Here is a 27,133-nt window from a genome sequence, read left to right as displayed (position 1 = left end):
AGAATGTAATGTGAAGGAAAGGGCCAACTACGAGGCTGGCCCACAAGCCAAAGACTACGATTCCCAGCATTCAATACAGTGTACCCCTAGTGCGTTGCATGCCGGAAACTGTAGTTTCTCGCCACTACCCCATCCAAAACCGCTTCGGGGAGTTTCAACCTTTCACGTGTTTCTCTTTGCCGGGAAGTACTGCCAAACAGAAAGCTGACTGCGAAAGTCGCGCTGGAATCACTCCCAACGTGACGCAAGGCGTGGATGGGAAAGGTGAAGAACCCGTTGCCGGGTTACAGTTTCCCCTGGTCACGGGATAAACGCGCTCTAGGATCCGGAAGTGGTTCAGCCGTGACCTCTCGAAAAGGATGGTCTGTGTTCTGCGTTTACGTTCATTGGAGGCCAAGGCTTCCCAGGCAAAGGGGCGGTCCCGCATGTGAGAGGCCCGCGGAGCCACTTGATTGGAGAAGAGCTACTACACATGACCAATCGGAAGGAGCCACGCTTCGGGCCTCGGGCACCGCACCTGGACAGCTTCGATTGGTGGACTGCGGTCCCCCCCAGCACTCCCCATTGGGTACAGTGGGTGCGTGGTGCGGCGCAATTGGTGGGTTCGTGTTCCCCGTCCCCCGCCCGCGAGAAGTGGGGGTGAAAAGCGGCCGGAGCGGCTTGGGTGTAGTGGGCGGACCGCGCGGCGTGAGGTGTGAGGTGCTGGACCCTGGTGTGGGGGTGGGGAGGCGGCTCCTGCGAGCAAGAGGGACTTGAGACTCCCCGGCGGCGCGCCATGAAGGCCCTGTGGGTGCTGGGCCTCTGCTGCATCTTGCTGACCTTCGGTGAGTGATCCTGGAGGAGAGGACGCCCTCCCTCCCCAAGCGCGGCCACTTCTCGAAGGTTCTGGGGGCCGTTGAGCTTGGGAGGGGGATGCCAGCCCCTGCAGCGGGCCAAGGGACCCATCGCCTGCCCTCGAGAGAGGCATAGGGGATTACGTTTACTCTCTTCATCCTCTGGAAGGAAAAAACGGGAACAGAGTCGTTTAAATGCCCTGTGGATCTAATAGTATCGCGCCCGGAGGTTTCAGCCACCTTGGGGTGGGGCTTCTCCTGGGCTGTCGCTCCCCTGGGGGTGTTGCGGGTTCCGCTCCCGGGGGACTTTGTCAGCCGCCGCCACCTTTGGCCTTCTGAGCTTGAGGACTCCTGCCCCCGGCCTTCCTACTCGAGAGCGCGTTTCCCTTCTTAGGTGCCAGTCTCGGGAGCCTGGGCCGTGGGCCAGCGGAATGGCCGTGTCAGCGTGTTTGATTCACTCGTGCTCGAGCTGGATTCTTAACGTCCCCGTCTCTAGCTCCTGCGCCCCATTTCAGCTCCTCTCACCAGAGGTTGCACAAATCCCATTCGTATTCTGACCCGTGATAACGAAGGCCTAGGTTTTGGCTTGGTCAGTTTGGAGGCCTTGTCTTTGCCAGCGCGCAACACGTGCGGCTGTAGACGGGGCCTGATAGCAAGTGTTATTTGTGAAGGATCGAAAGGACACTGTTTAGAATTGATGGCTGCCTCCGTATTTCATAATCTACTGGGCTAACTCAGCATTTAAACTTGAAAAAGAAATATACTGACTTGAGTTTACTAAAGTTGGACATAATTACCAACCGAATTTTGCAACCCCTACCCTTGCCCTGTTTGATCACACTGCTTCTGAGAAGTAAGGAAGCAACAAGTTTAAAACTTTCCCGGTGTGAAATCTTCCTTCAGGGTCGGTCAGAGCTGATGATGAAGTCGATGTGGATGGAACCGTAGAAGAGGATCTGGGTAAAAGTAGAGAAGGCTCGAGGACAGATGATGAAGTAGTACAGAGGTTTGTGTTCATTTGAAACTAAACAGATAAGTCCTGTGAACGCTGTGGGATATAGTGGCTCCTTTTGTATTTAAAGGTCCAGATAAAGTGTAGCACCCCATATTTAAATACCAAAAAAATGATCAGAAAATGTGAGGGGTAGCTAGTTATGTGCATACAGATGGATCTCCTAACTTGTTCCTAGAAATGACTGATAAAAATTGAATGAATTCCTTTGAAAACTATTTTGATAACTACATTATTGCAGAATACTAGTGTCATAAACTAAGACCTTAGAAAAGACTCAGTTGGTTTTGAACTCGTAAAGTGTGTACACTTAATAATTTAAATAATCAGATTTCTGTCAGTTGAGCAGTGTTTTAAAATTTGGCCTCTTAGGACTTAGTGACAGTTCTGAAGTTCTTACCATGGAGCATAAATGAGCATGTCTTTGCTTTTTAGCAGAAAAAAGTTGGGTTTACCTTTTTGGCAATTTTAAGAGCCAAGTATTTCCAACTCAATATTAAAGGTAGCCTACTGTGGTAAAATAATAATGTAATGGTATATTAATAGTATTTTATAAAGATTTCAATTTTACCCTTAAAACCTCAAGACAATCTGGAGAGGCCACTTGTGCTTTCATCACAGAGCCTGCGGGGGGCAGTGGGGGAGGCGCTGGCTTGTGCAAGAGGGGGGATCCGAACCCTTGATCTTGGTATTATAACAACAAACTCGAACCAACTGAGCTAACCAGCCAGCCCCAGAGCCTGTATTTTTGAAGGGAACTAAGTAAGCAATGCAGTATTTGCTTATCTAACTGATTTTCTTAGAGAGGAAGAAGCTATTCAGTTGGATGGATTAAATGCATCGCAAATAAGAGAACTTAGAGAGAAATCTGAAAAGTTTGCCTTCCAAGCTGAAGTTAACAGGATGATGAAACTTATCATCAATTCGTTGTATAAAAATAAAGAGGTAAGCAACATGTGGTTAGAATAATATTTTGTCTCTGTATGGTGGCATACTTGTTTACTTCCATAGTAAACTAAGTAAATTTAAGTAACTTAGTAATTTCAAGTAAGTAGTTAGCCAAGTTTAAAAACCTGGTATGTACGAGAATTGCTACTAGGTACCTCTAGGGGTGGGGGTAATATTAGACTTTTTCTTTTTTCCTCTGCCTTCCAAGTATGTTCATGGCCTGCTAAATAGTTGAGAATCTTAATGGCATTCATACAAACTAAACCTCATGTATCGCATACCCAAAGATCAGTGTTACTCCTTTTACCGGTTCAGGTATCCTTATAGTTACTACAGTCCTTTGTGTAAGGAGATGTACCTCCTTTTGCTAAGAGAGTAAAGCCACCCCTATACCTAAGTCTTATTCTTTAACAAGTGTTTTTTTAAGGTATAGAAGGGAAATAAAATGGCTTCGACATTAAATTCAGTGTCTTATGTATCTTGAAGCTAATCTAAGTATATTAAATCTGGCTTCCATTTAGATTTTCCTGAGAGAACTGATTTCAAATGCTTCTGACGCCTTAGATAAGATAAGGCTAATATCACTGACAGATGAAAATGCTCTTTCTGGAAATGAGGAACTAACAGTCAAAATTAAGGTAAGCTGAAGACTTTTTTTTTTTCTTTTCTCTTTTAAAGAAAAACTTTACCTATCAGTCAAGTTAGGGTAGGTTATGCTGCATTGACAAGTAACCCCCAAGTCTCAGTAACTTAACTCAGGAGTCAAACTGTGGCCTTTGGGCCAATCTGATTTTGCCTGTTTTTATAAATAAAGTTGTATTGGAACACAGCCATGCGCCCCCCCCGCCCCCATTTATTTGTATATTGTCTCTGAGTATTTGTGTGCTACAGTGGCAGAACTGAGTCATTGTGACAGACTGTGTGGCTCACAAAGCCTGAAATATTTACTGTCTGGCCTTTTTCAGAAAAAGTTTGCCAACCCCTCCCTGGCTTATGTTGTCAGTCAGACTGCCTGTGGCCTTTGCTCTCCCTCATCCTTATGCCAGGACACAGGCTGATTGAGCAGCTTTCTGGAATATAGCTGGTTGCCATAGTGCAGAGAGAGCTCAGAGGGTCTCACACCAATTAAAGGCTCAATCCTAGATGCCGCACTCAAAACTCCCACTTGCGACTCATTAGCCAGAACTAGTCACATGACCTTACCCACCCATAAATGGAGGAAATACAATCCTACTATGTTCCTGGAAGGCAGAGAGACAGGAGAACATTAATGGTCACCACAGATTTGAAATACAAGAATTAGTCAAGTTGAGTCCTTTTGTTTTCTATCAAAGAAATAAGAAAGCCATAAAATTTCATTCTTTTTTTTTTCATTCAAAACGTGTTTTGTTTTATTTAGGTTAATCTCTGCCTTTTGACATTTAGATCAGTCTCTGCCCATTTTGTACTGATACTTTCTCAAATACACCAAGCTTTAAAATATTCTTTAGAAAGAAAGATACTTGTACTTTAAGATGTGTACTTTCCGAAAAGGCCATAAAATACTACATAGAGGAAAATAGCTCAGTTTTGTTTTCTATATTGGAATTGATGTGGCCCAAAGCTGATAGTTACTCAGTATATAGCTCAGTATTTGCTTGGCATAATGTATTAAGCAAGTATAACTATCTGGTTTTCATCTTGGTTTTAGTGCGACAAGGAAAAGAACCTGCTGCATGTCACAGACACCGGTGTAGGAATGACCAGAGAAGAGTTGGTTAAAAACCTGGGTACCATAGCCAAATCTGGAACAAGCGAGTTTTTAAATAAAATGACTGAGGCACAAGAAGATGGCCAGTCAACTTCTGAATTGATTGGCCAGTTTGGTGTTGGTTTCTATTCTGCCTTCCTTGTAGCAGATAAGGTTATTGTTACATCAAAACACAACAACGATACCCAGCACATCTGGGAATCTGACTCCAATGAATTTTCTGTAATTGCTGACCCAAGAGGAAACACTCTAGGACGGGGAACGACAATTACGTGAGTATTACTGATTCCTAATAAGAATGAAGTTATAATGAGTATCTTGACTCTAGTTCTGGCTCTCTGAGCAAATGGCTTATTCTGGACCTTAATTTTTTTGCCTATAAGATGAGGAAATTGAACTGTTCTCATCACTTGAAGAAATATTTGAGGACATGCAAAGGACCAGGCACAAGGGGTTGTAATTGCTGCTGCGCATGGACAGCATTAAGTAGGAAGTATTCGCATTCCCAGGGAAGAAGGCAGATTGGAGGCTTCACAGAAGAGAGATGGCTTGGTCAGTCTTCAGGTTAGAAAAGTAGTTTATGTCTGTGGAGCATCATGGATAAAGGCACAGAGGCACAGCATGTTCACAGGATTAAAAGAATTCTTCTCAATAGGTGGCAGTTAAAGATTTCTGAAGGTGGTGTAGAGAATGGCAGGACTGGATGGGAGGAGACCCATTGAAAATATTCAAGATCTGGTAGTAACCGGGGTTGGAGTGGGTTGGAGAGAACAAGTAGAGATAAAGTGCTTAAAGAAACTTAATGACAGTTGTGTAAGCTCTTCGGAAGAAAGTGTGTCATTTGGGGATAGTTACAAATTACTGAGTTCAGATTAGGATTCCTCTTAAACCAGTAACTATTGCTTATATAGATGAGACAGATCTTATACCCAGTAGCTCTTGGTGCTTGTAGCACTGTGAAGTAGAATAGCTTTTTGTCTTTTTTTTTTTTTTTTTTCCGTCTTAGAGATGAAATTCCATTTCAGAGGTCAGTTGACTTGCCCAGTCCTGTCAAGTGAGTAAGATAATGTGCTTACAGGACTGGCTGCTTAGTTCATTTAGTTATAGCACGGTGTTAAATAACACCAAGGTCACAGGTTTGGATCCCCATACCAGCCAGCCACCAAAAAAAAAAATGTGCCTACAGCCTCAGTTTTTCTACTTCAGTCTTAAGTTTTTTCAACATTAAGGGGTTTTAAGTATTCAAGTAGGAAAGAAGCATATACCTATCATTTTGGCCAATTTTCTTCATCCCAGAGGGTAACGTTTCCTGTCTTCACAGATGTTCCTTTAATGAAGATTAGATGACTGCATTTAAGTAATTTTGCTAATTTATGGTTCCTAATTTACTTTTGCGTGCCTTTGTTATTAACATTCACATCTGCAGATCTTATTAGGAGGCATCAGTAAGAGTTATACCCCAGTGCCCTCTCTGTTTATGACACTGTGCTGGATGTTAGAGGAGGGTAGGTAAATTGTTCCTACAGAAAGAGACAGAAAATGGTGTCCAAAGAGGTGTTTTATGTTTTAGGGTGCTAAGAGATGGGTGGGATTATCTGGATATAAACCCCATGAAAGCAAACATTTCATTGGCTACTCCATTTCCAGATCCTAACACTTGACTGGCAGGTATCTATGAATAAGGGTAATGGGTATAGTTTCATGCAGATAGTATGGGTGGTTTGATCAGTAAATGAAACTTTACAACCAGTTCTGCTTTCCCTGGGCAAAACAACTGTTTTCCTTAAAGTTCTCCCACCCCCTACCATTCACTCATCAGATGCTCATTTGAATGCCTATTACATGCTAGCTAGGTTTAGGGCTACAGTGGAGAATAAGATAGATGAAGTCCTAGCTTTCACACAGGGCTCATTCTAGTGAGGGGTGAAAAAAAAACATGAAGTAATTTCACAGCAACAGTTGCAAGAAAGGAAGCTAAGGGACACCTCCCTATTTCAGAGAATGGGACTCGGAAAGCCTTTCTAGAATAGTTCTGTTAAACACCAAGGTCAAGGGTTCAGATCCCTGTACCAGCCAGCCGCCAAAAAAATAAATAAAATAGTTCTGTTAGGTTCAGATATTTTAGGCAGCAAATGTGGCATGTTTGAAGTTCCAGAAGCAAGAGGGTATGACCTGTTTGAGGAACTGAAAGTCCAGAAAGGCAAAGGAAAAAGGAGAGAAAGCCAGGTGACAGGGTCAAGGTCCTGCCTCATTATATGACTTCGTCTTATATTTGACCATAACAGAAGCATCAGACAATTCGGTTTTATACCACTTCTGTTCCTACCCTAAATTAGCTACTACTGTACCTTTATGAGATTTTGTGTGGATTAAATGAGATCATAAAATTATCATTTGATAAATGCTAACTGATATAATTACTTCTGTCCTTCCTACTACAGTGAGAGAGGTGTTCTACATTTTTTCCTAAAGCTGGTCCCTCTGCTTCTGTTCTATTGTGTCATCCTGCCTCCTCGGAGACTAAGTATAAATTAATCCCTTTCCTATCTTTTAATTCTTTCCCCCAGTGTCTGAATGTTCAGGTCCCTGGCAGGGAGGAAAGGAAGGCAGGTAGTGCTATGCCCCTTCTGCTGTCTGGCATGTGCTCTTTCTTCTCTACAGTTGAGCCACCAGCACATGTGACTATTAAATACTTGGAATGTGATAGTGCAACTATGAAACTGAGCTTTAAATTTTGTTTAAGTAGTCATGTGACTGGTGGCTCCCATTTTCGGTAGTGCAGATATGAACAATAATGTTAATTTTCTAGTTTTTAAGGAACATGTTTTTACTAATTAGGAATTTCTATAGTGTTATCTACAGTAATAATTTATTTCCAGCATAACAGTAAAAGCTATGAGAATGCATATAATTCCATTTCTCTTCAGAATATTTCAGTGCTTTCTCACCTTGAGATATGAAAAAACCCAAAATATTCAGAAGGTTGGGAATATTTTCATTTTCTATATGAAATTAAGGGTATTCTCTACTTGAGGGAATGCAGGGGAGACTCTTCCTTTTACCATACCCATATGATACCCATACGTGGTATATTTAGCTCACAAGTCCTTACTAGTAATAAAGAGTTCTTAACTTGAATAATAGGGACATCTTGGGTTACACAGAACTGCTGGCTGTTGTTCCTATTATCATAAAGGTATTTAGACAAATTTATAATCAAATCTTCTAAACCTTGGCTGTCTCTAAATGTCTTATTTTTCTTGCAGCCTTGTCTTAAAAGAAGAAGCATCTGATTACCTTGAATTGGATACAATTAAAAATCTCGTCAAAAAATATTCACAGTTTATAAACTTTCCTATTTATGTATGGAGCAGCAAGGTAAATCTATATTGATAAAATTTATATGTAGTATCTTGTCACAAACTGAAATGTTCAACATTAAAAGAATGAAAGTAAAATATGGTTCTTCCAGTTAAGGATACTCTTGGGGTTTTCTTACTAAAGACCTGTTAATTTGAGCTGTGATGTTATTATATATCCTGTAGACAAAATCAGAACTATTAAATAAATGAGTTTAACCATAATTCTACTTTCAACTTCAAAAGACTGAAACTGTTGAGGAGCCCATGGAAGAAGAAGCAGCAAAAGAAGAAAAAGAAGAATCCGATGATGAAGCTGCAGTAGAAGAAGAAGAAGAAGAAAAGAAACCAAAAACTAAAAAAGTAAGTTTGGTTCATCTCCCCACTTAAATTATTTAGAATACGTAAGAGAAAACATGAAAATGCAGGTATGCACAGGGTGATTTAAGGTATGCTTCAGTTCTTAAAGTTCTACTTTTTCCAGGTGGTAAGTCCATACGCCCAGCTTTAAAAACAAGGCCTTAGAGTGTGTGCGTGTGCGTGTGCGTGTGCGTGCGCACGCGTGATCCGCTAGAAAGTTTTAAGTAGCAAACAGGTCATTTTTATGAAAAGTTTTCTGACTTCTATATATTGCCTAGGACTGCAGCTTACATGTTGAATTTTGAAGTCTTAAAAAGCGTTCTGCATCCTCTTGTCCTTTTATGATGTAGGGATTATCATTTAAGAAATAGTTCTCTGGCTTGCTCAGGTAGCAGAGTAAGTAGAAGAAGAGTAAGGTGGTGGTTGTTGTGGTGTGTTTATTATAAAATGTTGGATTTCTTTTAAGTCGTGACATAGGAATTTATATGTGTCTTTCTAAATTCAAAACAAATATTTTCAAGAAACATTTTAGCTAGTTAAAAATAACAATGAAGAAAAAACCTAATTGGATTTTTATAGGTTATTGTCCAGTTGCCTTTTTGTATTAAATATTGGCTTTAAATATTGAGAGAAACACTTTGCTTTTAAATTTTTGATCCACTTGGCAGGAACCACACTAGGTAACAGGTATCCTTTGGTGCTTCACGTATCCTTTCGAAGTCTACTGAAGTTGGGGTTACTGCTAGGATAACTATCGATGACGGCTGAGAGGCTAATCAAATACTATACACTTCAGGTTGAAAAAACTGTCTGGGATTGGGAACTTATGAATGACATCAAACCGATATGGCAGAGACCATCAAAAGAAGTAGAAGAAGATGAATACAAAGCTTTCTACAAATCGTTTTCAAAGGTAAATATTATTTTAGAATTCCCTGGCTTCAGGTTATTAATAAGTAGACAAAGTATACTGTTTGTTTAGTTCAATATGGTATGTGACCATGAGTGAGATGGTTCATCTTCATCTTTCCTAATAAGATTCAAAAAAAAGAACTGTAGGACAACCAGAATATGTCTGGTTCTAGGAGTGTAGATGAAATAGTCATGTTTCAAACTAAAATATAATTTATTGACTTAATCACAATTAAAATCATGTTTAAATTTTACATGAAACTTTCGGATTAGTGTCTCACTAGACCGATTGGTTTTCACTTAAGTTGAATTATTACACTCATCAGTACTTCAAAATTGCAGTGGTTATTAGAATCAGTGCTAGCTGTTAGTTAATGTGACAGTGAAACATTACAAATTCAAAAATGTTTTAAGACAGATCTGTGACTTTCAAAACACAATTGGTTTTCTTTTTAATCCTGTGTATTTTCTTTGTATGTGTGTGTTTTAAATTATTCTGAGGAGTCTATAGGCTTCACCAGTTTGCCACGGGGGGTCTGTTACAAAAAAAGATTAAGAACCACCTACATAGGTAGATGTTTGATTTCCACCTCATAACCCATTAAACATGAAATCTTGTTAGTGAATGGTTTATATGGCTTGCTTACAAAATCAAACATTTTATTGTGAGGTCATAGGCCTAAGAATAATTACTAAATCTGTGTTTCCTTTAAAGCCTGTCTTTTTTCTTTTACTGATCCCTTCCTGTAACTCTTAAGGATCTAAAACTAGCATTGACTAAGGTTGTTTCAAGTTAATGTTTCCCCAAACAGTGTTTTGTACAATTGTAGAGTACTGTAATAGACTTAGCATAGCTAGATAAAACTTAATTCTATGACTGTATTTGTTCTTTACTCTTTATACCATATCGTTTAAGTTTCAACTCTTGAAACTTTCCCTTGTTTCTGTCTTCCCTTTTTTCCATGAATTCTAAAGTCCTAGCATATATAAACTTACTTTGCCGTAGGGCAACTATATTAAAAAGATAATATGAAAAGTGATTTTTAGTTTTTTAGAAGGCACATTTAGAAACTGGAACAGGTGAAGTCAATTTTACTAGTATAATTTATTTAACCCAGCATACCTCAAGTAGTATTGTTTCAACATGTAATCAATATAAAAATTAATAACGAGATATTTTACATTTTTAAAAAAAATCTGTCTTCAAAATGCATTTTACCCTTAACTGCACATTTTAATTCTGACTAGCCACATGTGGGTGGGTACAGTAATGGATAATACAGATCTAAGGAATTCCTCACTTTATGCTTTATAGGTATTTACATACCTCTTTATATATACTGCTAGAGACCAAATTCCACATTAAGAAGTCTGTTCTTGAGTGTTCTTTGTATATAGTACAACACTACACTCATGAAATGTATATAATTTCGTCACCTAGACAGGCTGGTGGTGGTTCTGTCCTGTTTGCTGGCACGTATGGAATCTGTTCTTATTCATCCTTCTCCAAGTTTAGGAGATCCAGTAATGTTATGACAGTTATCATCAAAACAACCATATCTAGCCAATTAAAATTGCAATATTAGTCATTTCTTCTTCTCTCCATGCTACTCCCACCCTTTTCTTTCTTTCTTTCTTTTTTTTTTTTTTTTTTGTAAAGGAACTTTTTTGTTAGTTAAATGGTAAACTGAATGTGTATCAAGTAGTAAATTGCTTGGCCTTTGCACAGCTTTTTTTCCTGTGCCTTTTGAATGACTGAGATACCGACTTTCCATAGGAACGTGATGACCCTATGGCTTACATTCACTTTACTGCTGAGGGGGAAGTAACCTTCAAATCAATTTTATTCGTACCCACGTCTGCTCCTCGTGGTCTGTTTGACGAATATGGATCTAAAAAGAGTGATTACATTAAGGTAGGTGTTTAAGTAGTATAAACTGAGTTTAAAATTTCAAAGTTATAATTTCCAGGAAGTGACATTTTTGGTCTCTTTTTAGCTATATGTGCGCCGAGTATTCATCACAGACGACTTCCATGATATGATGCCTAAGTACCTTAATTTTATCAAGGGTGTTGTAAGTATCTGAAGATTGGGGGAAGTGGGTGGCATTGGGGTCTGACAGTTTTGTTTTCTGTTTGTTTGGCTTTGCTTTTTTCCAGTGTTTTTATTGCTTACCGAACTTTCTTTTGCCATCCCAAGGTGGACTCTGATGATCTCCCCTTGAATGTTTCCCGTGAGACTCTTCAGCAACATAAACTGCTTAAAGTGAGTGTCTCTGCAAAGAGACTGGCCGCTTTGCCCGTTGGTGGGGATTCAGAGGACAGGTTCCATTAGTGGAATGACGAGAGTTTGAGTCTAATCCTTGACTATTCAAATGAAGAACTTCCTTTCACTCTGGGATTATCAAAGCCTAAGAATCTGATTCTTTTTCTCACAACATTTAATAATAAAATTTCAAACATAAAGAAAAGTTGAAAGAATTATACAGTGACACCCATATATGCCCACTACCTGGTCTGTGATTAACTTTCTGTCAATTCAGGTTTTATCACATAGCCACCCATTTATCAAACCTTTCATTAAATCTTTTCCCTCCATAATTAGAAGCCTCTTCAGCTTTTAAATTTAAAAGACTTTGAAAGTAGCCTATTCACTTTATGTAGATCCTAGAAAGGAGAATTTGAGTTCTAAATTTAGAATATAAACATTAAAAGCAATCTTGTGACTATTTCCACTGACAACTTTTTTTCTTTAGCTCAGTCTGACATAGGAATGCTCCACCATTCCCTGCCCCTTGCTTAATGGCACTGATGATGCCCTGTCTTTATATCTTTCAACACTACTCCCCTGGTACCTTACATTCTCAAAAGTTTGAGATCAACTTCTCTAATCAGTTATTTAATTTTGCTTAGGTGATCAGGAAGAAGCTTGTCCGTAAAACTCTGGACATGATCAAGAAGATTGCTGATGAGAAATACAATGATACTTTTTGGAAAGAATTTGGTACCAACATCAAGCTTGGTGTGATTGAAGACCACTCAAATCGAACACGTCTTGCTAAACTTCTTAGATTCCAGTCTTCTCATCATTCAACTGATCTTACAAGTCTAGACCAGTATGTGGAAAGAATGAAGGAAAAACAGGACAAAATCTACTTCATGGCTGGGTCCAGCAGAAAAGAGGTAAGATGAACTCCAACTGTCACGGATCCTCATATGTAGCTGGAAATTTATAACCAACTCTTAAGGAAGAAAGGAAAACTTAATTGTGTGACTAGAGTAGTTATGAGGCCTAGTCAGTCATTGATAGGAAAGTCACTATATTCTCTGCACCTCTTAATTCTTCACCTGTAAAATGGAGTTGTTAGTACTGTATAAACATAGCTACCCGAATGAACACATATGCAAAGGCTAGACTAGGAAAACTCACTTCCCTTAATTTTGTAGGCTGAATCTTCTCCATTTGTTGAGCGACTTCTGAAAAAGGGCTATGAAGTTATTTACCTCACAGAACCTGTGGATGAATACTGCATTCAGGCCCTTCCTGAGTTTGATGGGAAGAGGTTTCAGAATGTTGCCAAGGAAGGAGTGAAGTTTGATGAAAGTGAGAAAACAAAAGAGAGTCGTGAAGCAGTTGAGAAAGAATTTGAGCCTCTTCTCAACTGGATGAAGGACAAAGCCCTTAAGGACAAGGTATGCTTTCGAAAATCATAAATTGATAAAATTTTAGCACCTGTATTTAAGAAAAAATTATTTTGTCAACAAATTAAACTGCTTTACTTTACCCCAATATAATTCAATTATTAGGAGGAAGAACTTAAAACTTAATGAAAATTTTCTGTAGTTTAATATGGCTTTTGTAATAACTTTTTACAGGTTAATTTTAAGTTTTATATGTTTTTAAAAGTTTGCATTTATTTCTGACTGAAGAATTCAGATTATTAAATGACGATCTCCTTAGAATTCCTAAGCCTGAATGAAAGCTTATGACCTACCCCTATGTTTATGATTTCAAGTGACAAAGTCTTTGTTGAAATACAATTACTGAATGACCTTACCTATTGATATTAATACATATGTAATTTTTTACTTATTATCCTAAGATTGAAAAGGCTGTGGTATCTCAGCGACTTACAGAGTCTCCGTGTGCTCTTGTGGCCAGCCAGTACGGGTGGTCTGGCAACATGGAAAGAATCATGAAAGCTCAAGCATACCAGACTGGAAAGGACATCTCTACAAAGTAAGCATCCTCAGGAAAGCCCCTGCCAGGGTGTTAACTCGTTCAACCTTCCTTTAGGAGATAATATCAGATTCTATACAAAGACTAATTTTGTATTTTAAGTATCCACCACCATCTACTATAGATTAGGTAGACAACAAGTTTACAAAGGGATTCCTCCCTATATTAAAGGGCTTTGACTCCCGATTTTATTTTATAGTGTTTTATATACAAAGAGAAATTTTCTTCATTTGTTACATATATTATCTTTACTTTTGCCTTAGATTATTTATATGCTTGGCCTGGTATCTGGGCTTATTTTACATTTTTAAATATTAATAGTTACACATGAGGTTAATGACAGTAACATTTCTCAAATGAGTTAAGTTCTCCCTCCACACACACCCAGTGCATTAAATTATAGGTACCCAAACAGTATGTCCCACAAAATAAAGGGTAAAGGATCTGCAGTTAAGTATTTGAACTCAAGGGCCAAGTACTAGAGGTACAGTGGGTCTTCAGTACTCTTTATTTTCAAGAAATATAATATTTCAAGTTTATATTTCAATGTTACAGCAATGGCCTTGAAAATGACTTCTTCCCTGCTTTTATTTTGTTACATCTGGAATATCTTTCTGATTTACTACATAGTCATCATCCTTTTTTTCCTAAAGCCTTGCTTAAGGAATCTGAGAACAGTGTTCTGTTTATCTTATACCCCATTGTAACAGTGGAGTAGCCATTCAAAACATGTCTACATATCAATTTAAATGAATGATTAATTAACAGGTAGTTACCTTCCGTTAGACATTTGAGCTCTTACTGTGTCCATACCCTAATGCTCAAGGGCACAAAAAGCTCCTGTCTTTGTGACACTCAAACTAGTCAGGATGACAGGAAGACATAATCTAAACCCTACAGAGATAACAGGTATATGAGGATAGGGATAGATGTGGTTCCTCCCTGTCAATTTGAAGCTATAGGAGGGGAATAGTCACAACGAACAGTAAAAGGCTAAAGATTATGAAAGTATATTCAGAATGCACTGAGAATTGAGCTCAGATAAAAGAAGTTAATTTTAATTAATTTAATTAAAAGAACTTAATTTTTCTTGGAACCATATTGGCGAAGGCATCACAGAGAAGGTGTTATTTGAGGAGCAGCACTCAGGCTGCAGAGACTTTTCAGAACTCAGAGGGAGACAGAGCTATAATTAAGGACAAACAAGACATTAAATCAGTTCATCCACTCAGCTGTGCCCTAGGTAATTGGAGCTCATCAGTAAATAAAATACTTCCCTTTATTTCATCTTTTCATCCAACCATGCCCAACCCCCTTTAAAAGGGAGCAAATGTAAGAACATCTTGATTTTTTTCAAAGCGTATTCTCTGTAATTATGAAAGTTAGAATAAGGGAAATGTATGAACCCTAAAATTGATATGTTTTGTTAATGCTCATTTTTCTTCCTTAATAGTTATTATGCCAGTCAGAAAAAAACATTTGAAATTAATCCCAGACATCCACTGATCAGAGACATGCTTCGACGAATTAAGGTGAATAATATTACAGCCATCATCTTACTTGTTTTTTAATTTGAAAACTTTGTATCTTTTAATATTAATCAAGTGCAACTTCTTTCATCTCAGGAAGATGAAGATGACAAAACAGTTTTGGATCTTGCTGTGGTTCTGTTTGAAACAGCAACACTTCGGTCGGGGTATCTTTTACCAGACACTAAAGCATATGGAGATAGAATAGAAAGAATGCTTCGCCTCAGTTTAAACATTGACCCTGATGCAAAGGTTTGTATCTCCAGCCTTCTCACCTAGTCTGGCTTTCTTTTTCTTTCTTTCAGAATAGGCTTCTCATGATTAAACAATGTGACTCTTAGAAGTTTGCCTAGTTTCTACTTTTTGGAATAATTTATTGAATGTTTGAGTCCCTGTAGTGTCAGGTACTGCACTAGAAATTAGTGACAAATTCTCCTTTTATTCCTCTTTCCTTTTTTGCCTGCGTTAGCTTGACCGTTAACTCTAATTAGAGGATTTACTCTGGTTCGGAAAGAATAGAAGTGATGTTAATTACGATATTATACATTTAAACGAGCAAAGGGAAAAATAGATCCAAGGCATTAACAGGCTCATAAATGTTGCCCTTAGGTGGAAGAAGAACCCGAAGAAGAACCTGAAGAAACAACAGATGACACAACAGAAGACACAGAGCAAGACGAAGAAGAAGAAATGGATGTAGGAATGGATGAAGACGAAGAAGACACAGCAAAGGTATATCCAATCAGGAATGGGGCTTAGGGCCGGCCCATGGCTCACTCAGGAGAGCCTGGTGCTGACAACACCAAGTCAAGGGCTAAGATCCCCTTACCAGTCACCTTTAAAAAAAAGGGGGGGGGGCCGACCCCGTGGCGCACTTGGGAGAGTGCGGCGCTGGGAGCGCAACAGTGCTCCCGCCGCAGGTTCGGATCCTATGTAAGGATGGCCGGTGCGCTCGCGGTGCGGCCGGTCACAAAAAGACAGAAAAAAAAAAAAAAAAAACAGGGCTTAGGGCTGGCTGGTTAAGCTCTGTTGGTTGGAGCACAGCCTTGTAATACCAAGGTCACAGGTTCAGATCCCCAAACCGGCCAGCCACCAAAAAAAAAGGAAAAAAAAGGGCTTGCTTTTTTAGTTCTTACGAAATTGAGTGGAGTTTTGGTTATGGCAAAGTTAGGATGTATAATTTACAGAAGTCAAACTGTGAGTCTTAGAGAAATCTGCGTAAAATTAAGATTCTAATATCAAATTCCAAAGTTTAAGCAAATCATTTTGTCCTTTAAAAAGTATGTGATCCTCTTCCTTTATTTTAGCCAACCATTCTTGTTGTTTAACAGATTTTTCCTGAGCCCACAATATTTCTATATTCTGTGCTACTTGCTTCTGCCTTACTGTATAACAATATTAGGCTATTTTAAATTGATTGTGTTCAAGGGCCATTGATCTTGTGAGTTCTAGATTGTTTTGAACATAAACAAGATCATGACTACAGCAGAAATACTGGAAATAGGCTGGGCCCATTTAAATTGTTTGTTCTGTAAATGAACTTTCTTTAAGCTAGTATATTTTTCTTCTAGATTTTAATATTTGATTTTCCTGTTTCCACAGAAATCTACAGCTGAAAAAGATGAATTGTAAATTATACTCTCACCATTTGGATCCTGTGTGGAGAGGGAATGTGAAATTTAAGTCATTTCTTTTGGGAGAGACTTGTTTTGGATGCTCCCCCCAGCCCCCATCTCCTCCTGCACTGTAAAATGTTGGGATTGTGGGTCACAGGAAGAAGTGGGTTTTTTAGTTGAATTTTTTTTTAACATTCCTCATGAATGTAAATTTGTACTATTTAACTGACTATTCTTGGTGTAAAATCTTGTCATGTGTATAAAAATAAAAAAGATCCCAAATACCTGTTGTCTTGCCTGTGTTTTCATAACAGATTGCCTAGAACTACCTGATACTTGGCTGATTTATTTTCTTAATTTTTTTTTTAATCATTTGTCTTGGGTTCTTTTCTCTACAGATGTGACTTATGCTTATAGAAGAAAAGTTTTCTTTTAAAGTCAAAGGTTTTAGTTGAAAAACCAAAGATTTTTTAAAATTGTCCATAGGGAGAAGAGATTATCTTATAGACGAATTCCACAATGTAGATAACTCGCCTTCTAGAGCTTAATCTTCCTCTCCTTTTTCAGTGTGGGCTAAACTTAGTGACTCCTTTCTAAAGAATAGTGTATGGAAAGGAAAAAAAATACTAACTTTACAGTGGAGAATCCTGGCAAACATTACCTTAACCAAGTGATTGAGGTTCTTATCACCGGTGATGTCCTGTATGCCCCGATAAGATGTGATGAGAGGGGTACTGCACCTGTGATATTCTTTTCAAAAACCCATAACATCAACCTAATGAGAAAAACAGACAAACCTAGAATGTGTTCTAGTATTCTTCAAAAGTTTCAAGGTCATGAAAAACAAGGGAAGACTGAGAAGTAGCCACAGATAGCAGGAGACAGGATGCATGACAACTAAATGCAATGTGGTATCCTGGATTGGATCCTAGAACAGAAAGAGGACTTTAAATGGAAAAACTGGTGAAATCCAAATAAGGTCTGTAATTGGAAGTAATGTACCAGGACCAGTATTGGTTTCTTAATTTTGATATACGTACGTCATGGTAATTTAAGAAGACAACATTCACAGAAATGGTGCTGGGTGTACGAGAACTCTAACTGGTTTTTCTGTAAATATAACCCTAACTCCAAAATTGTTATCTTTCAAAAATATTACCCATAATCCTACCACAGAGATAATCGTAGGCACTGAGTGATGACCCTCGTTGAGCTATCGTTATATTTCTTTTGAAATGTGCTCTTGCTCATGGGAAAAACAATTTTCCTAATTTCACAAGTCTTAACAGCCATCCAAAATGGTAGTCTAATTTTTTTTACTGTCGGCTAGGGAGAGAGATGTCTTGTTCAGTTACATATTCAAAGATTATGTATTAAGGGCCGGCCCGTGGCTCACTTGGTAGAGTGCGGTGCTGATAACACCAAGGCCACGGGTTCGGATCCTATATAGGGATGGCCGGTTTGCTCACTGGCTGAGCGTGGTGCTGACAACACCAAGCCAAGGGTTGAGATCCCCTTACCGGTCATCTTTAAAAAAAAAAAAAAAAAAAAAACAGATTATGTATTAGAAAATTCTGTGAAACCTAATTTATGTACTATAAAGTTTTACTACAGACTTCATAATTTTCCCCATATTCTAGTACTATACCCTATTATGGGGTTTTGTTTATTGTTGGCTTTTTCTCTCCTATCTTAAATATTTTTCTAAGATTAGTTTGCAAATCACTTCGACGTTTCCAGCTTCCCTGCTTGAATGTACATCTTAAAAATCTGCCATGCTTCTTTTCCCATTATAAGAGAATGGCAGCTCAGTCACAGAAAAGCATGCTATAATTAAGATATATCCTTTCATGATACCGTGTTAGGTTAGTTGTGAAGTTTGTTTCCAGTTTTTTGGCCACTATGATTTACCATTTTTAATAAATATGGTGTCATACTCCTAGAAGTCAAAGCCATCAGATTGCATTGAACTAGTGACATCAGACAGTTTTGCTCCTCAGAATCCTACAATTACATATTTCTAAATTTCCACTGTTTCCAGCATGAAGCAGAAAATGTATATTCCCTCAGTTTTTGGTAAAAGCAAGCAGCTCTGTCATACATATCTTGCACAGAAACTGTTCAAATGGCCCAATTACCAAACTGATCTATCTTGGGCTTTTTCTTTTTTTAATTAAAAAACAGCTCTATTAAGGAATAATCTATTATTTTTGGTTGTGTGTGTGTGTGTGTGTGTGTGCGTGTGTGTGTGTGTGTGTGTGTGTGTCTCGCTCTCTCTCTCTCTCTCTCTCTCTCTCTCTCACAGATTTGGTTCTCCAGGAAGAACTGGGATGGACTTCAGTACATAGGATGTTTAAGGAAATGGGATTGAGCAGAAGGAGAAGCTGAGCTGCAACGCCAGTCCAAAGACAACGTCAGTAAACCCCAGGGAGTTGTGGAACTAAAACTCTGGCCCATCAGAGTTGCACAAATACCCCAGTATCATGCCAAAGCGGCCACCTAGATCAGTCATTGGCTATGGGCCCCTTCAGAAGGCGTGGCTTTGAGCAAGGCCACTGTTGTAGCTGAGACAATGCTTGCAGGAGCCGACAACTGAAGACTGCTCACTGACCACATTCCTAGCGCTGAGGTGACAAGCATTTCCTTGGGGAATCTGGATGGTGCATTTCCTCGGCCACTGAGGTGTATGTTTTTCACAATGGGGGTCAACTTCAAAAAAGGAAGAAAATATGTGTCTCGGTAAAAATCACTTAAACCCAGAACTTTCTAAAATAAAGATGACATTTTTACTTTAGCTAGATTTTTAATATTATTAAATTTATTTCTTACCTTCATGAAGTCATTATCTAGTAAAAGACTTGGGTTCAAGCCATGTCTCTTTCCCTCAGTAGCCAGACCGTTTACTCTGTACCTGTAAAAGGAAGGTATGGGCATGCTTCTAAAGTATGGTCCACTGCATTCATCCATGGCACGAGGGTCCTCCCTTTGTGCACAAACTGGCCCTGAGGGGCAGGTCCTTTCTTCACACAAAAAGTGAGCAAAGCCCCAGCCCTGCATTCTGGAACTTGATCACTGGTATCTGTAAAACGCATTATCAAAGCTCATCAATTTGGTGTTCATATACTAATTAGTGGAGAACTAGAACTTGGAAATACCAGTTTAGCAATGAGAAATTAAAACTCCACTTAGAAAATTCAACTGATGAAACTAGTTCAGATTTAAAATCATTTTATTTGTTTAATTTTTTAATTATTTTTTTTTTAAAGATGACCGACCAGTAAGGGGATCTTAACCTTTGACCTTGGTGTTGTCAGCACCACGCTCTACCAAGTAAGCCACGGGCCAGCCCTAAAATCATTTTATTGTTTATTCATACTAAATCAAGACAACCTACAAAGTATCCTTCCTGAAACCTTTGGGAATTTCAACTGTTGGAGGAAGTTAGGCACCTAGACTTGAATTACTGAATCAGTATTTTGGAAACCAGTTTCTAATTCCGTTCATTAAAAAAAAAAAAAAAAAACATTGTCAAACTTCTAGTCTAATATGCTTCACCATTTGTAGAGTACACAACTTTTTTCAAGAACAAAGTATTCAATCATGATGACAACTGTGAAATTTGATCCAGAGAAGGTAAGTCTCATGCACAAGGTCACAGTAAATAAAATAGCAGCCAACAGCAAGCAGTCTCAACTCAAAATTCCATCTTCTGCCTTAGAATCTCGGCCCTTGCACCAGGGTGGGCTCACATTCATTTGTCACGGACAGATCAGATATACTCTCTGTGCTAGAAGCATCTGCTAAGGTACCAAGTGACATAGAAGTGGGAAACAAAATTTTAAATGTTGTATATAGGGCTGGAAATAAGCCATTTCATTTAGCTGTTTTATATTGATAAACTGAAAAGAGCATTGACTATGGAGAGTGATGGATTTTGGCTGTGTTGTCCCCTCCAAAACTCATGTGGAAATTTGATCTCCAACGTGGCAGTGCTGGAAACTGATTGAGTCATGGGGGCGGATCCCTCATGAATGGATTAATGGTCTCCCAGGGGGAGGGGGTATAAATGAGTGAGTTCTCGCTCTATTAGTTCCAGTGAGAGCTCGTTGCTTAAAAAGACCCTGGCACCTTCTCTCTCTCTCTCTTGCCTCCTCTCGCCATGCGATCTGCTTGTACCTGCCGGCTGCCTGCCACTTTCCACCATGAGTAGAAGCAGCCTGAGGCCCGTGCCAGATGCAGCTGTCCCAGAATCGTAAGCCAAATAAACCTCTTTTCCTTATAAGTTACCCAGTCTCGGGTATTCTGTTATAGCAACACAAAACATACTAAAACAGAAAGTAAAACAAAAGTTTGGCTTGCATTTGATTTGATATTTAAGATTTCAACATTGACCACAAAGATCCATGTCATGTAGCAACTTGCTAACTGGCTAAGAAAGTCAGCCTAGACATCACCTTTAAGAATGCAGAATTCTGAAAAATTTCTTGTGGAAAAAGCCCCAAACAGAAAGTGAACTGCTCTATAGATTACTTTTGACCTGTATCTATAGACTCAGAAAAGGGTTGAAATGTTTGTATTTGTTTCCTAGGGCTACCATAACAAAGTACTACTAATCAGGTGGCTTAAAACAACGGAAATTTATTCTCTCATAGTTCTGGAGGCTACAAATTTGACCGGGTATCAGCAGGGCCATGTTCTGAGGCTATGGGTAGAATCCTTCCTCACCTTTTCCTAGCTTCTGGTGTTGGCCCTCAGTCCTTGGTGTTCCTTGGTTGGCAGCTGCTTCACTCCAATCAATGCCTTTGTTGTCACATATATTCTCCCTGTGTGTCTGTGTCTTTACATGACATTTTCTTCTTATAAAGACAAGTCATATTGATTAGGGCCCACCCTAAGGACCTCATCTGAACTTCGTTACATTTGCAAAGACCCTATTTTCAAATAAAGTCATATTCACAGGTACTGTTAATACAGTTAACAGTTAGGACTTCAACATCTTTTTAGGGAACACAATTCAACCCATACAATATTCATTTAAGTTCTTTAGTTATTTTTAAATATGTTTTATAAGAAAAATTAAATGCCAATTTTACTTTGGTTTCTTAAATTTGGAGGGTTTCTCAAATTTGGGGATAAGGAACTTGTGACAGACCAAGTCACAAATATTATAATTTTGTTATGTACACAATTCCAAAAGAATTTCAAACTTTAAATATTTTAACTTAATACAGTTTAGTACAAATAGTACTTTCCAATATTTAGACAAATATTAACTTGACACCATAAGTATTGTCAATATCACTTTTATTATGCTTAATTTATAATTCCCACTTGCTATTATACTCAGGCATATTCATAGAAGTAAACCAGAATTATAACAGCAGAGGACAGTGCAAATACTCTTATCTCACATAACAGTCAAGACTAAATATTTTCCCAACCACATTCAAGGAGCTGATGATATGCATTTTGGCAGTTTTCAAGAGAATTGTTGGTCAAACCATAATTAAATTTCAATGTATCAGTTAATATCGAATGAGCAGCTCCTCTTGTAGTTATATTGGATTAGGTGCTTACAGAGAAGCAAGTAGTTAGACTCAATAAATTTAAAAAGCACATATTTAAGATGTAATATTATTCACAGAAATCTTGGCATAGTTATATTACAAAGTTTCTACTGCGGAGAAATTGGAGGTTCCTGTTGTCTCTCTTTCAGCCCCAAAAGCTCTGTTCTGAGTTCTCCAGGCTTTGGTGGAATTTCAGGTATTGTCTACAAACAACAAAACAAAAACATAATGTCAGTGCTTTCTTGGACTGTAACTTAACATGACCTGAAAAACTTTAAAGAGTAAAGAAGAACAAAAAGTCCCCTACTTCCTACTCAATGAGAACCTCTGCTTGACCTAAGTCCCTTTCAACCCTCTATTTATTTGATTCTATCTTCGTGGCAATGTCTTAAGTACTCCAGGACTCACAGAGGGAGAGTTTGCATCAATGTCAATTGACAGACTCACAAATTTGAATAAAAGTTTCCACATTTGGAAATTCATTACTGCACTACTCACTATTTACTGACTCTCCACATGTGCCTGGCATAGGAAATACGTTTAAGGAATTAATTCCTTTATTCAAAAATAGTAAGTGCCTATTATGTGCAAAGCATGAAGAAGTAAGCAACAATATACAAAATTCCTGCCTTTAAGGAAGGTGGTCAGGAAAGGCATGAGAAGGTGATTTTTTTTTTGGTAATAGCATTATCAAGATATAATTTACATAGTATATCATTTGCCCACTTAAAATGTACAATTCAATGGCTTTTAGTATATTCTCAGAGTTGTGTGCCGATCACAATAAATTTTAGAACATTCTCATCACGCCCAAATCATCATACCCCATACCTGTTAGGAGTCACCTCATTTCCATACAACCCTCTCCACCACCCCTCCAGCCCTAGGCAACTATTAGTCTTCTTTTTGTCAAGACAGACTTGTCTACTTTGGACATTTCATATTAATGGAATCATATAATACGTGGTCCTTCATGAATGGCTGCTTTCATGTAGCATGTTTTCAAGGCTCATCCATGTTCCAATATCTCCACATCCTTGACAATATTTGTTATTATCTCTTTTATTATTGCCATGATAGTGGGTATAAAGGGGTATCTCATTGTGATTCTGATTTGCGTTTCTCTGATGGCTAATGATGCTGAACATCTTTTCATGTGCTTAATGGCTGAGAAGCAGACTTCTGAACAAAGGCATGAGGGAGAAAGGAGCCAGCCACACAGTTTTCTAGGAGGGTTTCAGGTTGATGGAACCACAAGTGCAGAGGACCTGAGGCAGCAATGTGTCTTCCTGTCCGAGGAAAAGCAAGGTTGTCAGTACAGCTGATACAAAGTATTCAAGGAGAAGTTAAGAGGAGACAATGTCAGAGGAAAAAGGGGATGTGGGGAGATAAAGTTTTAGTGGCTTTTACTCTGAAACGGGAGTTTTGAGAAGAGTGACATGACTTGACTTAAGTGTAAAAAGATGACAGCGTAGCTTTGTTGAGAAGAGACGGTAGGGGGGCAAAAGTGGAAGGCGGAAGACAGGTCAGAAAGCTACTGCTGTAATTGAGGTGAGAGATGTCTGACTGAAAGTGGCTTGAACTGGGTAGCCGCAATGGAGACAGTGAGAAGTGGTCAGCATCTGGATGTACTTTTCAGATTAATCCAGTGGGATCTGCTGATATGTGCAATATGAAAGAGAAACTAAGGATGATTACTAGGTTTCAGCCTGAACAACTAGAGTAGTTGTCTCTTTTGCTATTCTAATGTGTTGAGCCGAACAACTAGAACAAAGCACCCTTCACAGTTCTTCCTTAAGACAACACAGAGCACAAGCCCTAGGCAGCCATCATCGCTCCTCTGCTCTGAACTCTACCCAGACTTTTTAGCTGTCAAGACTGAATGACTTGTGCTCAGGCTTTCTTACAAAAACAAGTGGTTGGTGGTTGTTGCTATAGTGACAGTAATTGCTGCAACAATACCAAAAGATATAGGTAAAGAACATAAATTCCCCAAATGTTAATAAAGCACACAGCATCCTACACACAGCCAATCATCCTGGCCTTCACCCATCCCTACAGCAGTGCCCCACAGCCAATGTCACCACCCAGACTGAGGTGGTCTGAGACCCTTCAGTATGGCCCCTAGTAGAGACTTCACGCTGCCTCCTCTCCAGGTACAGGTAGCTGCTGGTAACAACCCTTACACACTCCCAATTATAATGAGATGAGTGAATCAAAAGGTCAATTATCAGGGTCAAATCCCACACATTCCTTCTTTTGTAAGGCCCAACTGATGTCTATTCCTGCACAAGCTAGAGCCTAAACTGCATTTCTGCGGAAAGTTCTTGCCGCTTTCTATCTCCACTAGGTATCCTTGATCCTTCACTAGAACCCTTAAAAGATAAGCAGACTGAAGTGGTAAGAAAGAGCTGATGCTGCCTTGTCTGTACAAAAACTAGATATCACCTAACTGTCAACAGAGGACTGATTAAATATGAAATACAATGCAATGGTTAGAAAGAAGAAAGACTATTAATATAAACAAATGTCTATTCATGTAGATCTTAACTAAAACAAGCAAGTTGCAGACAAATGTATATTTACTCCTATTTACATGGGGAGAAACATTCCACAAACCATGTGTGTGTGTTTCACATGCATGCAATCAACAACAGTAAAGAGTCTGGAAGGATATACACCAACCAATAGCTGGTAGTTATGTATGGGGAGTAGACTGAAGAAAGGGTATTGTAAGTGAGAAGATTTTCCTTCAGATCCTTAAGACAATGCCTCATTAAGCCATATGACTTTGGAAAACCATCTTCACTCTTCCAAACCTCAGTTGCTTCATCTGAAAACACCTCTAAAATTGTAGTGACAATTCACCGAAATTAGAAACACAAATGGTTGGCTCTCTGCAAGTGTTACCTGTCCAGGCAGAGTCCAAGCAGAAATGACTGCTTCCTGCACTGTGTTCCAAACCACTCTACTCATACCTGTAGTAGAACAGCAGTCATAATCCTTTGCATCATACCTTCTCACTTCCACCTCCCCAAGACAACAATTCCTGAAAAGCACCTTTAATTCCCAGTTCCTAATTCAATGAATGTTTATTAAAATTAACTTAAATTTCTTCTTCCTTTGAATACCTATATTCACGCATTCTTCATTCAACAAATATTTATTGGGCATCTACTGCATTCCAATTTTTCCAAGGGATTGAAGTACAAGAGTGAACCAGACACAGTGCATTCCTGGAGCTTACATTCTAGTGGAGCAAAACGACAAAGAATAAGTAAACAGACAAAGAAATAAAAATAATTGCATTTTTTTTTTTTTTTTTAAATCGCGAACTACAACAAGTGCTCTATGGAAACAAAGGACTAAAACCAAGTAGGAGAGGAGGAATCCTTTGGGAGCTGGCCAAAGGGCCCTCTTTGCTGGAAGGGATACTTGAGCAAAGACTTAAAGTTTTGAAGAAGGAAACCAAGCCAGGATGTGGTAGAAAAGTATGCCAAGGAGAAGGAAAAGAATGGCCTCGAGGCGGGGATAGGTTTGAAGAGTTTGAGAAACAGCAAGGAAGCCGGTGTGGCTGCAACAGTGGGAACAAGGGAGTGGTAGGAGATGGGCCAGCGGGGGGTAGCGGCGATCGTGTAAAACCTCACAGGCCATGCACTGCTCTAGACCCAAGGGAATGCCATCAAAAGATTTTAGGCCCAGGGCCGACGTGATCCTAATTTCCTTCTGCTGTGTGGAGAATGCAGTGGTCCAGGAGCGAGAAATGGGCACCCCTCCCCCGCCACACCCCGAACTCACCAGGTCGGGCCGGTAGTACCTGTGCACCGCCTCCGCGCCCGCGAACATGGCCAGGAGGCTGGCCGCCAACATTTTCAGGTAGGTGGATAAGGGCACGCCCGCGGGCATGGTCGGCCGGCTGCGCGGGGAGGGAAGGGGCAGGGTCAGAAGGTGCCCAGCTAGCAACTAATCCGCGTCGGGCCTGGGGCGCTCCACTCAGCGCTGGGAACAAGCCACACAGCAGCAGAGCGGGACGGTGGGGGGTCACTTGAGTTCTCTTCCATCCCCGCGTCTCGGCTTCCTCATCTACGACACGAGGGAAAGGACAAGCCCAGCCCTCCCTCGCTCATGAGTGTGGGACGCTGGACCTACAGACGTTAAAGGCAGCGCTTGCTGAGCAAGCGGAAGGCCGACACCGGAGGGTCTCCCCGCGCCCTTTCCACCAATAGGAGGGGAGGAACTCCAGACCGCAGTCCCCCCATACCCCCGGAGACGCGACCCGGGGAAAATAATGTACCGAGAAGTGCACGGGCGCTGGGTAGAGGCGGAAGTGGGTTCAGGGGCCCGCGCGGACGGCGGGCGGGTCGGACCGGAAGTGGAGGGGCTGGGGGTGCACCGGACAGCAAAGCTGAGGCACTGCCGGCGCCGGCGCAGGCACGTCACCCGGGACAGTTGGGACGCCGGGAGGGAGCCGGCCGATCTCGCTCTCTCTCTCTCTCTTTTTTTTTTTTTTTTTAAAACAATTCCAACACCTTTCCCATCCCTAGGCTTCTAGCGCCTCATCACACTACCTGTAGTTGGTTTTTCCCGGCAGAGTCTCGGTCTCGGCTCCTAATTATTGCGTCATTTGTCCTGTCCCACACACACAGGAAATTTCACGCGTTTACACCTTTTAGGAGAGGTGGAGATTCGCACACGGAGCATTTGCGTGCTGTTACGTGAGATCATCCTCCAGAAAGTGAAGTGAAAAGCACTCAGTGTCCTTGTGCCAGGCGTCCTTTGATACTAGAAATAGAGCAACACCCAGACAGCTATGCCGTTGTGCTGTGGTGTTACTGGGAAAGAGGAAACCTGAAATCGACACTATTTAATCTATACATTTTTAGATTGTTTGATTGTAGGTTGATTTTTGTTAAACTAAATATTAGTGCAAGACAATTCTGAAGGATTAAGGTTGTATAGCGCGAGTCATGATACACTCATATTTTCAATTTTATGGACGTATACTTA

At 39.8% G+C, this 27,133-nt stretch overlaps 1 protein-coding gene across 1 annotated transcript; it reads left to right on the top strand.

The window, feature by feature from the left end:
• Nucleotides 1–652: 652 nt before the first annotated feature.
• Nucleotides 653–16,843, top strand: HSP90B1 (heat shock protein 90 beta family member 1). Its single transcript, XM_063075452.1, has 18 exons — nucleotides 653–824; nucleotides 1,737–1,839; nucleotides 2,649–2,790; nucleotides 3,315–3,431; nucleotides 4,484–4,815; nucleotides 7,810–7,921; nucleotides 8,149–8,265; nucleotides 9,059–9,175; nucleotides 10,952–11,089; nucleotides 11,172–11,249; nucleotides 11,375–11,440; nucleotides 12,088–12,357; nucleotides 12,622–12,867; nucleotides 13,278–13,414; nucleotides 14,868–14,946; nucleotides 15,040–15,195; nucleotides 15,553–15,675; nucleotides 16,546–16,843. Exons 1-18 carry the CDS (start codon nucleotides 776–778, stop codon nucleotides 16,573–16,575), a joined length of 2,412 nt encoding a protein of 803 aa, XP_062931522.1. The 5' UTR covers nucleotides 653–775; the 3' UTR covers nucleotides 16,576–16,843.
• The last annotated feature ends 10,290 nt before the right edge of the window (nucleotides 16,844–27,133 follow it).

This window comes from Cynocephalus volans, chromosome 12, assembly GCF_027409185.1.
Source record: "Cynocephalus volans isolate mCynVol1 chromosome 12, mCynVol1.pri, whole genome shotgun sequence".
Lineage (NCBI taxonomy): Eukaryota > Metazoa > Chordata > Mammalia > Dermoptera > Cynocephalidae > Cynocephalus > Cynocephalus volans.
This window is presented reverse-complemented; position numbering and strand designations above follow the sequence as displayed.

What these genes read in the sequence shown, in the direction of transcription:
- HSP90B1 (XM_063075452.1), top strand. Translation starts at nt 776, where the DNA reads ATGAAGGCCCTGTGGGTGCTGGGCCTCTGCTGCATCTTGCTGACCTTC. An exon ending in ACATGCTTCGACGAATTAAG is followed by an intron (nt 14,947 to 15,039) that starts GTGAATAATATT and finishes CTTTCATCTCAG; the next exon opens with GAAGATGAAGATGACAAAAC. An exon ending in ACGAAGAAGACACAGCAAAG is followed by an intron (nt 15,676 to 16,545) that starts GTATATCCAATC and finishes CTGTTTCCACAG; the next exon opens with AAATCTACAGCTGAAAAAGA.